The sequence below is a fragment of the Sarcophilus harrisii genome, chromosome 5 (genome assembly GCF_902635505.1).
Source record: "Sarcophilus harrisii chromosome 5, mSarHar1.11, whole genome shotgun sequence".
Taxonomy (NCBI): Eukaryota; Metazoa; Chordata; class Mammalia; order Dasyuromorphia; family Dasyuridae; genus Sarcophilus; species Sarcophilus harrisii.
This window is the reverse complement of record NC_045430.1, coordinates 34,787,728-34,800,684: the sequence shown is the minus strand read 5'-3', so window position 1 is coordinate 34,800,684 and position 12,957 is coordinate 34,787,728. Positions and strand designations below refer to the sequence as shown.

Genomic DNA, 12,957 nt, shown 5'->3' with positions numbered 1-12,957 from the left:
CTTTCTTTCTCTATCTTAAAGAGACCCTAGAGTGCCTTTAATTTGAGCTATTTTGTTTTTTGTTGAAGATACACAATTATTCTGCCATTGACGTGGTGGAAATCCAAACTAAGCAGTGAGAATGAGTCAGGCAGCTGATTTAAAAAAAAAAAAAAGAATGATGTCGGACAGGGAAAATTCTGGCTGCAATTGAAATATCCACGTTTTGACTTGCATACCTTCTGCAAAAAGTAGAGACTGTCTGCAATCTGTGTTCATTTCAATGCATATCTCTTCTCCATTCCATAGGGAGACCAGCTGGGCTGTCCTTGGATAAGGGGCCCACCTGCACTTCATTAAAGATCAGGACTTGCTCCTTCCACACCAGAGGCTCAACCACGATGACATAACTCCATTCAGAGGACGGCCTGACTGGGCTGGTGTTCCCCACCACACACACACACACACACACACACACACACACAGCTCTTGTATCACCAAGAATCTGGCAGTCAGTTCTGTACTGACACAGTTCACGGCGTGTATTGGGTGATCCTGATCCTTATTGCGCCTGGTCTGGGAATTGAAGACAGCAGCTTCAAGGCAGTAAGGTAAGCCCTGTTGAGTGTTTTAACTATGAGAGAGGGAGAGAGAGGGAGAGGGAGAGGGAGAGGGAGAGAGAGAGAGAGAGAGAGAGAGAGAGAGAGAGAGAGAGAGAGAGAGAGAGAGAGAGAGAGACAGACCTGGATAGTTGGTTAGAGTTTTGTCCCAAGAATAGAAAAAAAAAATGTCCCAGCAACTTTGCCAGTAAGAGTGAGAACAGCAAATCAAGGTTTTGTCTAGTTGCTTTCATATTTTGTGGAAAATATCTTCCATGTTTTATGAGTGAGAGAAGAACTGTACACAGCATTTTCTGTTTTATTGGGGAAGGGTACTTTTAAGAAGACTTTATGATTGGAAAGAGGGAATGGTGATATTAAATAGGACCCAGAGCACATTACTGGAATTTAGATTTCTTTACCTCCACATTGTGCTCACTGGAATTACTTTTAATTAAGGCAGATGATATTTTAAACAAAGTTCCAAATAATTTTAAATGAATTCATTACTATTACAAAGTTATACTGAAAAACATTGGTGCAGGATACAGAAATATGAGCTTTTCCATAAACTCTCCTTTGGATAAATTATCTTAGAATCATAAATTAACAGATAAAAAGTTGGAAGAGACATGAGAGGCCATCCAGTCTAAATCTCTCATTTTGCAGTTGAGGAAACTGAGTCACAAAAAGATTACATGTGTGAGATCACAATCTGAGATGGAATTCCCTTGAATCCACATCTGGTGACCTATTCACTATTTTACTCTGCCTTCACTTATTTTCATAATGCTTTGAGGATGTGATTCCTGGGTTATTTCTGAAAAGAATATTTGTAAAAATCAGAGAAGAAATTATGGTCTTATGATTCTATGGACTTATAGAGAGTTTCATCTTCTGCAAAGGATTTTACAGGATTATTTCATATGATGCTGGTTGGTTCTAGTCCTCTTTCTTTCCCTCCCCCATAATATGTGTTTCTTTTGTAGTCAACAAACATTTTGGTAAAAAATTAAGAAAAACAAAAGGATTACCGACATCTGTTTCCATTGAAGATTCATTAAAGGTACAAAGTCATGTTTGATTTCTATTTCTTCCTTCAGTCTCCACCAAAATATATGAAAGCACTTTTCTTTCCTCTCTTGAATTATAATAGAAACAATTTCTGCACTGAGAATTACTGAGTCTGAAGGTTATGGTTAAAGGCTATAAATATCTTACTGATCAATAAAGACATATCTTTTTGATGCAGATTGATTAAAAAAAACATGTCTATGTGAAATGATTTTTTATTTTGATGGGGAGGGGAACATGGAGATATCACCATTGGGTAATTTTGTTGCAATGCTACGTAACTACTGTTTTAGCCAAGTTTGTCAGCAAGCACAATCTGCTATTTAGTATCTACATTCAGAATATTTCTAATAAGTGGTTGAGCTGTTGTATTTGACTGATAAAGGTATTTCAGTGCTGCAAGTGAAAACAGTACAGATTCATGTTTTCTGCACATCTTAAGTTAATTTAACATGCCTAGAAGAAGGATAGTGTTGAATATCATGTTTCCTTCTCACTTTTCACACAGAGAATTTGGGATTCATCTTATTTTAAAATTGGCTCTGCCAAATGCAGGCTTTGTTCACTCATGACTCCCCATCTTGCAAAGACCCAATTCCAACACATTCCCTAAGGCCTCCATTCATCTTTCATTCTACATATACTTCCGACCTTTCTGACTTCATTAGGTATATGAGAGTAGCCACACTGTAATAGGAAACTGAATCAAGAACTTAGAAACTTGGTGTGAATCTAAATTTCTTCACTTAACTTTCAAAATTTCCTCACAATTCTATGATTCTGTATTCTTACTTATCTCTATCACAGTCTGGTGAAATATGTTGAATGCAAACTTTTTCTCAATTTTTTTTCAGTCTCCAATCTCTCCCCCTGCCATTTACTCTACCTTCATAATCTCTAAGATTTTATTACATCTCAGAATTTAAAATCATGAGATCTGAAATAGTTTCAGAACCATCTTGTCTGATCTCTCATTTTATACATAAGAAAATTTAGGTGACTGCCTCAAGGCCACACATTTTGTAAAGATTATAGGACAATATAGCTAGACATAAAAAGAATTTCAGAGGCCATCTAATTCAACCTTCTTTTTTTACAACTGAGAAAACTGATACACTAAGATATTAAATGTTTTGCCTTAGATTATAGAGTAAATGCTTAAAGTAGTATCTGAACCCAGGTCTTTCTGACTCTAATTCAAGACTCTGCATTTCTTTTGCTCCTATGATAAAATCCAAATTTTTATTGAAATCCCTCTCCCTCCCACTTCTATTCTGAACAACCATGACAAATCCAAGCAATGATTCCTGCCCATTAAGATCTTGGCAGAATGCCAGTTGAGAAGTTGCAGATTCCTGAGAAAGAGAAGTTTGAATCACAAAAAGAGTTTATCTCTATGAATTAAAAGCATGATTTTGGTTGGTATACTGTTCAATTCCAACAAAACCCTAACCCTATTTACTGAAGAATTCCATTAGGATGCACCCAAAAATAACTAACACCATCCACAAACACAGCCTCATCTTGCAGGATTCTGCAAAATATTCTTGTCTCTAGCCCCTGACCCTGCAATAATGCTAAACAACCTTTCTCAAAGAAGCAAAATCCCATTAATGATGGGCTTACACTGGTCCCATGACCCTGGTTGTGTTCCAAGATCTCAATTCTTTCCCAACTGCAGTAGTTCTTCCTGAGGCAACACTAAAATAGGAGATCAGGACGATTTTTAAAATGGTTGCCTTTGCCCTTCATTCTTTTCAAAGCAATGGCCAGACATAGTAGCCTAAACTTCAAAGAGTCACTGCGGCTTTGCTGAGGAAAGTCTTAGTGTACCTGACTGGAAAAGCTGTTCCGTGCACAGCCCAGAAGGGGGCACAAGAGCAAACAATATAACAGTTTATTTTCTTCAGAAATTATACAATAAAAGTTTGTCACTGAAATAATTTTCTTTCTTTAAGTTATCATAATGATATATTTAGGATTCTTTGTTTTAAACAAAAGGGGTTTGAGGGTTCTCATAAATACCCCAGACTAAATTTGAAAGGGAAATACTCATATTTTGTGATTTGGGGCAAAAGAGAAGGAATATAACACAGGGAGAGGAGAACCAAGACCTGGATTCAAATCCCATTTCTTCTATTTACTACCTATATGAATATTGCACAAGTCACTCAAAATATCTGGGTTTCATTTCTTTGTCTATAAAAATCCCTTTACTTGATTCCATTTCCTTGGGTCTCCTTTGGTAACAGCAATACAAATAATAACTCGTATTTATTTACATAGCATATTAAAGTGCTTTCTCTATTTTTTCTCATTAACTCTGCATAACAATCTGGAAAGGTAGTGACAAATACTGTACACATTTTGACAGATAAAGAAACTAAGGTTTCAAGAAGTTAAATGAGTTGGCTAGAATGAAAGTAGTGACTTTCACTTAGTGATTTGAACTCAGATTTTCTTGACTCCAAGTCTAATTTTAAATCCAATATATTACCCACATGCTTGCAAGTTTCCTTATTTACAAAAGAAAGTTAGGTCAGATAATAATATATTGCCATTTGATTAGCACCACAACATACAACAGCATTATGTATATTTATACAGTATTAATATATATAATTTAATCTTATAATATATTAACATTTAGATAGCATTATACATATTTATATAGCATTATTATTTATGATATATTAACATTATTTTAAGTTTTACAGAGCACTTTACAAATATTATTTCATTTTTATCTTTACAATAACTCTGAGAGGCAAGTACAATTATGACCCCAGTTTACTTTTGAGGAAAATGAAACAGATAAAGGCTTAGTAGCTTGCCTAGAGCAATCCAGTTAGTAAGTATCTGAGACCAGATTTGAAGTTAAGTATTCCCCCGGATCCATTGCTCAAACAGTTGGTATGCCCCCTAGCTGCTTTTAAAGATGTTCTTTAAGATACTTTTACTTCTATATTCAAGATCCAGTTTTCCTAAGTCATTCATCCTCCCTAAATCTTGCTTTTGTTCATCTACAAAATAAAGAGGGATGGATGAGGTATCCTCTATAGTCCCTTACAGTTCTACAGCTATTATCCCAAGTCATTTTTCCTCCCTGAATCTCACTTTTATTCATCTGCAAAATAAAGGGGATGGATGAGATATTCTCTAAAGTACCTTGCAGTTCTACAGCTATTATCCTAAGCCTTTCATCCTCCCTGAATCTCATTTTTTTTTCATCTACAAAATAAAGGGGGATGGGTGAGATAGCCTCTAAAGTCCCTTGCAGTTTTACAGCTATTATCCTAAGTCATTCATTGTCCCTAAATCTTGCTTTTATTCATCTACAGAATAAAGGGGGATGGATTTGAAATTTTATATCTATTATCCTCTCATTCTTCCTCTCTGGACCTCAGTTTCCTAATCTGTAAAAAAGAGAGATGGATTAGATGGTATATGGGGTCCCTTTCAACCTCTAGATCTCTGATCCTATGATATGATACATAATTGTATTTATTTTTTTCCCTCACTTAGGGTCCAGAATACTTCAGGAAGATGTATCTAAATTCATTCCTTCTCATCGTGGCATTGATCAGTGGAATCAACTGTTATGATTACTATGACTTTGATTATCCTTTTGCCATGTACCAGATGTCTTCACCAAACTGTGCCCCAGAGTGTAACTGTCCAATAAATTACCCAAGCGCTATGTATTGTGATGAGCTGAAACTAAAAACCATGCCCATCATACCTCCTGGGATCAAGTATCTTTATCTCCGGAACAACATGATTGAGTCCATTGAAGAAAAGGCATTTGAGAATGTGACTGATCTACAGTGGCTCATCCTTGATAACAACCGCTTGGAAAACTCCAAGATCAAGGGGAAAATCTTCTCAAAGTTGAAACAGCTCAAGAAACTACATATCAATCACAACAACTTGACTGAAGTGGTGGGGCCTCTTCCCAAATCTCTCGATGACCTGCAACTAGCCTATAACAAAATCACTAAGATCACACCTGGGTACTTTGAGGGTCTCATCAACCTGACCTTTGTCAACCTACAGCACAACCAACTGAAAGAGGATGCAGTCTCAGCAGCTTTTAAAGGCTTGAAGAAACTTGAATATCTTGACTTGAGCTTCAATCAGCTGTCCAAGCTGCCCACTGGACTTCCTATTTCTCTGCTGACACTCTACTTGGACAACAATAAAATCAGCAACATACCTGATGAGTATTTCAAGCGGTTCAGTGCCCTGCAGTACCTACGGTTGTCTCATAATGAGTTGGCTGATGGTGGAATCCCCGGCAATTCTTTTAATGTCTCTACTCTCATTGAGTTGGATCTCTCCTATAACAAACTGAAGAAAATCCCAACTGTCAATGAAAACCTTGAAAATTATTATCTCGAGGTCAATGAGATTGATAGTAAGTTCAAATCACATCACACATTTCTTTTTCTCCCTTTCACTTTTTCCTTTTCCCCTTAATATTTACTGTTGGTTTTCCCCTAACATTTTAGTTAGAACTCTAACAAGATCCATATATCATCAACACTGATAACAAATGTCCTAAGAAACCTTGCTCAATGATTGTCCTAAATAAATAATTGAGAAATAAGCCTAGAACTCTCCTCTCAGCCTTGGGAGTCATCTCACTCTTACACAAAGCATAGTTTACCCAGAACCACAAGTATCTGGTTCAATGATACTGATTAAAAATAAAAATTAGGAAATTACTATAATTCAAATTTTCATGCCCACTATTTCCTTGCCATCTAAAGCAAGGATTTTTACAGTGGAATTCAATAGATATCAGGGGATATATAAATCTGAATAGTCAAAAATAATATATTTTCATTGACTCCTAACTAAAATTTATCAGTATTTTCCATTTTCAACAACAACAACAACAAAATATTCTTGGAAGTTCACTCTTCTAAAGAGGCCATGGATACAGAAAAAAGTACCATCTCCTGCTCCAAAGGAATTGGGGACTACCTCCAGCTAGAATTGGTTCGCAAATAATATGAAACTACTGAGTACAGTCATGATTATCATTTGAAATTGAACAATTGAGACAGGAGAAAAGTTGTATGTAAAGAATACAGATCATAGCTCTAATCTGGAGAAAAGATATGTTCTATTGTGTGTATTTTTTTGTTTTGTTTAGTTTTGCTGAAGCAGTTAAGTGACTTGCCCAGGATCACACAGCTAGGAAGTGTTTAGTGTCTGAGACCAGACTTGAATTCAGGTGCCCCTGACTTCAGGGCTCGTGCTCTATCCACTGAGCCACCTAGCTGGGCTGAAATACTTTTAGGGTATTTTAAAGACTCTGTTAGAACCAAAGAATGGAAGTTTAAAGGAGGCATATTTTGGCTCTATATAATAATCATATTTGAAAGATTCGTGAATCTATGATTTCACTGATGTAGAAAACTCTTGATGTAAGAATCAGTTTTGTTCTTGATGTTCTGTTATTTATGACTCTTAATGACCCCATTTGAGGTTTTCTTGGCAAAGATAATGAAGTGGTTTGATATTCTTTTTCCATTTCATTTTACAGATGAGCAAACTGAGACAAACAGGGTGAAGTGACTTGCTGAGAGTCACACGGGTATATTTCTGAGACCAAATTTGAACTCAAACTCAGGGTTGCTAATTCTAGACCCAACACTTTATACGCAGAACCACTTACCTGCCATCAGTAAAAATCACTAACTTACATGCAACTTAAATCTAAGGAAAATTTATTTTTTTATAATAAATTTGATAGTTTAATTTTTATGATCAGGCTGGGGCACTGATAGAATTACTTGGCCATAGTGACAACTAGTACTTGTCAGAGACAGAATTTGGACTCAACTTCCTTACTTTGACTTCATTGATTTCATCCGTGATGTCAAACTCTGATAAAAATGGGATCCACTAAATTCCTACCCATCAGGATCCCTGCATGCTATATATTAATTTAGAAAATCACATGTTAACAATATCTATATTCTATTGTATTTTCATTTATTTTGCTAAGTATAACAATAGCACCCTTTCTCCCAGAGTCACTTCCAGGATAAAATTAGATATTTGCAAAGCTCTTTGCAAACTTTAAAGGCCTAAATAAATTCTATCTACCTATCTATCTTTCTGTCTGTCTGTCCATCTGTCTCTCCATCTATCATATCATATAATAGCATATCATATCTCTGTCTATCTATCTTTGTTGTTGTTGTTAATGTTATTAGCTTTAAGAAGCTTAAAGGTGATATGATAGACTAATTATGGTTATAACCTTGAACTGGACTGAGATCTAGTTACTCAGACTCACATTTTCAATACTCTAATATAATGAACCCCAAAGTTAGTCCCTATTTCTAGTTCTTCCATCTCTTTGCCTCAATTTCTTGATATGTAAAATGAGAAATTAGCACTGGAGAACCTTAAGGGTCTATCTAAGTAAAAGCACCCTATGATATATATTTCATCCATGTAAAAAAAAGAATATGTTAAGATCTTTAATATACTATTGATACGGTTGAGGGAGCATAATTTTTAGCTCTGGAAGAGGTCTTAGGACACATTTTAAAATATTTTTTTATTTTTCAGATGAGGGGAATGAGTTTTAAAGAAGTTTAATTACCTGCCTAGGATTATGCAGTTTGTTAAGTATTTGAGATAGGATTCGAACTCAGATCTTCCTGCTTCTTAGTCTAGTACTTAATATTTTATATTATATTCCCTCTAAAATGTGATATTGATTTCTTTATATTAGAAAGTGTATCAGATTTACTTAAGAGATTTGGGTCATTTCTGAACTTAAATATTTGCTAGCTATATGACTATAGACAAATCATTTTCCTCCAATGAACCTTAATTCCCCTATCTTTTTCCTTGTCATCTGGTGAGAACACCTGGTAAAGATTGACATTTCTTTTCTAACTAGGGCAATCAGGTTTTGTGATTTGTTTAAAAAGTGGGGCTTAATCTTAATCAAGCTCTTCTTGATTCCAGAGTCAATCCTATATACACTATACCATGATGCCTTAATTTTCTATAAAGTTTTACAAGAACTTATGCGTGGAATGGAAAAAAAAAATCATCTAATCTATTTTTTTTCTGTGAAAGGGGAAAAATTGACTATCTACTTTACTTATCTGTGAATTAGGAAAATAATATATGAATAGACCATTTATTTTACTTATCTGTGAAATGGCCTCTAACAGTTGTATGATTCTGGGCAAGTTGCTTAAGCCTGTTTGCCTCAATTTTCTCTTCCGTAAAAAATGATCTAGAGAAGGAAATGGCAAGCCATTTCAATATCACTGCCAAGAAAACCCTCAAATGAGGTCACAAAGAATGGGACACAACTGAACAACAACAAAAAATAAGAGGAGGTATAATAATACTGATGATGGTGATGGTAGTAGTAGTAGAAATAAAGTAATTATATTCAGCTGAGCAGATAATCCACTTAGAAATATTTGGCCATTTCAACAAATTAAATATATTTGGAAAAATGTATACTTTTTTAAAGTTTCTATAATTCAGAACTTTCTTTTGGCAATTTGCTATTCCTTATATTCTAACTTCAATTAGTTAAAGTTAGCAACATTTCATTGTGTTATGGAATTTGAACAACCAGCAGCATTGGATTGTTATTACTTGATTTATTATTATTTGGCCATTAGACAGGGCTAATTCTGCATTACCACTGGACCACTGTCAAGTCAAGAAAGTGCTGAATATCACACTTGGCAACCATAATGTCCTCCACAAGTATACCACAACCTACATAGGATTAGACTGGATTGCTGCTATACTGCTGAGCTCTGTATCATAGTGCCTCTCATATCTTGAGCCAGGCTGGCATGGAAGCCAACTTCAAAAAGTATAGAATGACCACATCTGAATGATATGGTGAAAAGTGCCCTGCTCTAGGACTCAGAATACATAGGTCCAAGTTCTGGTTTTGTTTATTAACAATAATTAGTGAATTGACACTTTAATGCTCACACATATTTCTCCTGAAACAACTCTACAAGGTAGGTCATATACATTATTTTTGTTTGTTTTGTTTAACTCCTTGTTCCCTCATTTGCCCCTCTACACCTTGAATTTATTTATCAAGGATAATAATTTATATGCTCCCTGCTTCATAGATTTGTTGAAAGCATCAAATAAGATGGTGCATATGAAGAATGTGCTTTATAAATTGAAAAGCATAGAACACAGAAAAAATATTAGAAAGAACCTTGAAGTTATTGAAGTTAAAGCAAACTCCCTCATTTTATAAAAGAAGGAGGAAATTAATGTCTTGGAAAGTTAAGTGACTTGTCCAAAGTCACACAGATAGAATGTGGAAAGTGTAAGGTCAGATTGGAACAGAGGTCCTCTGTCTTGTGCTTTTCCCTATGCCAAGAGACTCTCCAGCCATATATACACACACACACACACACACACACACACACACACTTTTTAATAGCAGTATCCCCAAGAAACCCTAACTACAAATCAAAAGCTTTTTTTCGAATTTATGATTGCATCATATTGTTAAATACAGTTTATTCACATAAAGATGTCATCTAATATTTCATTTTGAGCCATTGTGGTCTCAAAAACCAGATTGTATGAGCAATGGTAAAGGGAACTTAGTGAAAGTGGTTTTTGACTAAAGAAGGGAAGATCTGTCCTATTTTTTCCAATAAGTTAGTATCAGAAGTGGGTTCTAAACCAAGTCATTCTGATTCTGGAGCCAAATCTCTATCACTCAAGAAACATTTAATTGCCTACTATGTGAGCATTGTACTACAATGAAAGTTATACAAGAAATCTGGAAAAGGTATAATTTCCCTATTTTATTTTTTAGCACTATCCTGGTAGCCCTTCTGTTTTAATTTTTAAAAATTCATCCATATCTGTGACAGAGAAAAGGAAGTACAGTTTTATGTCTGCTCCATGAATTGTTTTGTTTTGTTTGTTTTACTTGATTTTGGTTTTTTTTTTCCCTTTCTGATATAGATTTTTTTTCTTTAATATGGTTCTCAAAAGTATGGCATAGAGGAAGGAACACTAAACTGTAGGTCAGAAAATATGAATTCAAGACTCAGTTTCCTATTGTGAAATGAGAATGATGTACTTAGGGGCTTCTTCCAATTGCAGAGCTGCAGTTTATCTCTTAATGCCTTAATTTGGGGAAATTAATATTTTTTTCTTGTTGAAGATTAGTAGCATATTTACTGTATTATAATCATAGGTTGTTCCATTGGAAGTTTTCAAAGTCTGTACAAAGCAGGTTTCTAAGTTTCCCTATTTTTTTGTCTTCCAGAATTTGAAGTGAAGAGTTTTTGCAGGATTTTGGGTCCTTTCTCCTACTCCAAAGTAAAACATCTACGACTGGATGGCAACCTCATCAATCGAGCTAAACTGCCATCAGAAATATATGATTGTCTTCGGGTAGCCAACGACATCACGCTGGAATGAGATCTTGGCCAATCCCAGAATTCCTTAGAAAGTGTTCATACTAGAGATGTCTAAGAATAACACTTTTCAGTTAGGATTTCCAAACAGTCTCTATTTCTTTACTAGCAAATTTACTGATGTTTACTATTAAAATGTTAATATCTGTGGGAAAATGTTTTGTAAACATTATAACTGACTTTTTTTTTAAAGAAATATGATGAAAGGCAGGCCTGCTTCATCACAAACACACACATACATATAGCACTGAGTGCTTTTTGTGAATTTTGTTAACTTTACAAGTCTCCCAAATATCATGTAATGTCACCCTTTTCAAGTGACAAGGAAACCAGGTGCATTTTGGGATATCCAAATATTAACTCAAAAGGCCCAAAGCTTTAACTGTTGAGTCAAAGTAAATCCCTTTCACTAACCTCAATTCATTTTTCTTCTGCATATTAAAGCATCAAAAATGATACTTGTTAATTCAAATTAAAGTTTCCACTAGCAAATGCTCATTTTGAAACCTATTAAAAAAATCTAAAATCTTGAGACCAACATGAATGGATGGAAGTATTTTCATTAAAAAAAAAAAATTACATGTGCACTTACGTAGTGAGATTTTTCTCAGTTAGAATGATTATTTCACTGTAAGTCATTTATACATGTTTCTCTTCAATTATTTGCATGCTAAGCTTACTCCTCTAATTAAAAATAAAACATAGCAAAAATATTACTGTGTTGTCAATAGCCTTTTAAAATATATTTTGCTCTTTTAAAGATTTAAATGATGGGTTATGATTCAAAGATAGTTGAAGACTTTCACAGTTTAACAATTTTAATGTAAGGTTATCAACTAAATAAATTGTTCCTTACTTTGTAGTTTCAATGTGCCTTTAAATCCAACTTATAATAACAGTAAGTTATTTAGATATTAAGCATTTCTCCCAGTTTTGTATAATAAGTACATATTTACATTGGCAAGTAACAGAAGATAATTACTTGGTGACCTTTTTGGTTTTTTGTTGTTGTCATTTTCAGTCCTATCTGATTTTTTTGTGAGTTTCTTAGCAAAGATACTGAAATAGTTTGTCATTTTTCCTTCTAGCTCATTTTACAGATGAGGAAACCGAGATAGGGTTAGATGAGTTGCCTAGGGTCATACAGTTAGTATGTGTCTGAGGCTGGATTTGAACTCTGATCCTCTAGATTCCAGAGCCAGGCTCAATCCACTTCAACACATAAGTTGCCTCCACTGTTGCCTTTAACAATTCATTTAACTCTATTTGGCTTTGGTTTCCTCATTGTAAAATTAAGCTATCTTCTAATCCTATAAAATTCTTAAAAAATCACAAAAAACACAGAGTTGCTATCTTCTCCTAAGTACAGTAGAACTATAAAAGATTTTTTTTTAATTATCAAAAAGATGAGAAAGTCTAGAAAATTTCAGAACATTTGTGAAGAAAAGTCTTTCTGACTTCAGACCTAGCACTTATCCACTTTAAACTTTACTAGATGAACAAAAAGTTATTGATGATATTTTTGAATACGTGATTAATTTGATTAGAATAATATAGCAGAAAGATTATCTAGGAAACTAAGTCTAGAATGAATTGGAGAAAGGATAGACTAGACTGTATATACACATGTGAATGGGTTGGCAAATAGTTGCGGCAGTTAAGAAAACTAAGCCATAATAAATAGTGACAGAGAAAAGGGATATATATGAGAGATATGGTTGACATAGAGTCTAAAATGAGATAGTTGACTTCTGAAGGGGAAAGCAGAAGAAATGAATATTTATTAAGCAACTTCATTTGATCCTCACAATAACCTAGAGAAATAGGTATTATTACTATCCACA

The 12,957-nt window shown here is 34.5% G+C and overlaps 1 protein-coding gene across 2 annotated transcripts; it reads left to right on the top strand.

The window, feature by feature from the left end:
• Positions 1-262: 262 nt before the first annotated feature.
• Positions 263-11,829, top strand: LUM (lumican). Of its 2 annotated transcripts, XM_031937728.1 has the most exons (4): positions 344-590; positions 1,568-1,644; positions 5,178-6,069; positions 10,963-11,829. In XM_031937728.1, exons 3-4 carry the CDS (start codon positions 5,199-5,201, stop codon positions 11,115-11,117), a joined length of 1,026 nt encoding a protein of 341 aa, XP_031793588.1. In that variant the 5' UTR covers positions 344-590; positions 1,568-1,644; positions 5,178-5,198; the 3' UTR covers positions 11,118-11,829. The 2 variants fall into 2 exon arrangements, with proteins under 2 accessions (XP_003771065.1, XP_031793588.1); XM_003771017.4 differs by lacking the exon at positions 1,568-1,644 and having other exon boundaries at positions 263-590.
• The last annotated feature ends 1,128 nt before the right edge of the window (positions 11,830-12,957 follow it).

Bases quoted from the DNA above. Each gene is read 5' to 3' on its own strand.
- LUM (XM_003771017.4), top strand. From the start codon at position 5,199: ATGTATCTAAATTCATTCCTTCTCATCGTGGCATTGATCAGTGGAATC. The intron at 6,070-10,962 runs GTAAGTTCAAAT...TTTGTCTTCCAG, and splicing joins CGAGGTCAATGAGATTGATA to AATTTGAAGTGAAGAGTTTT.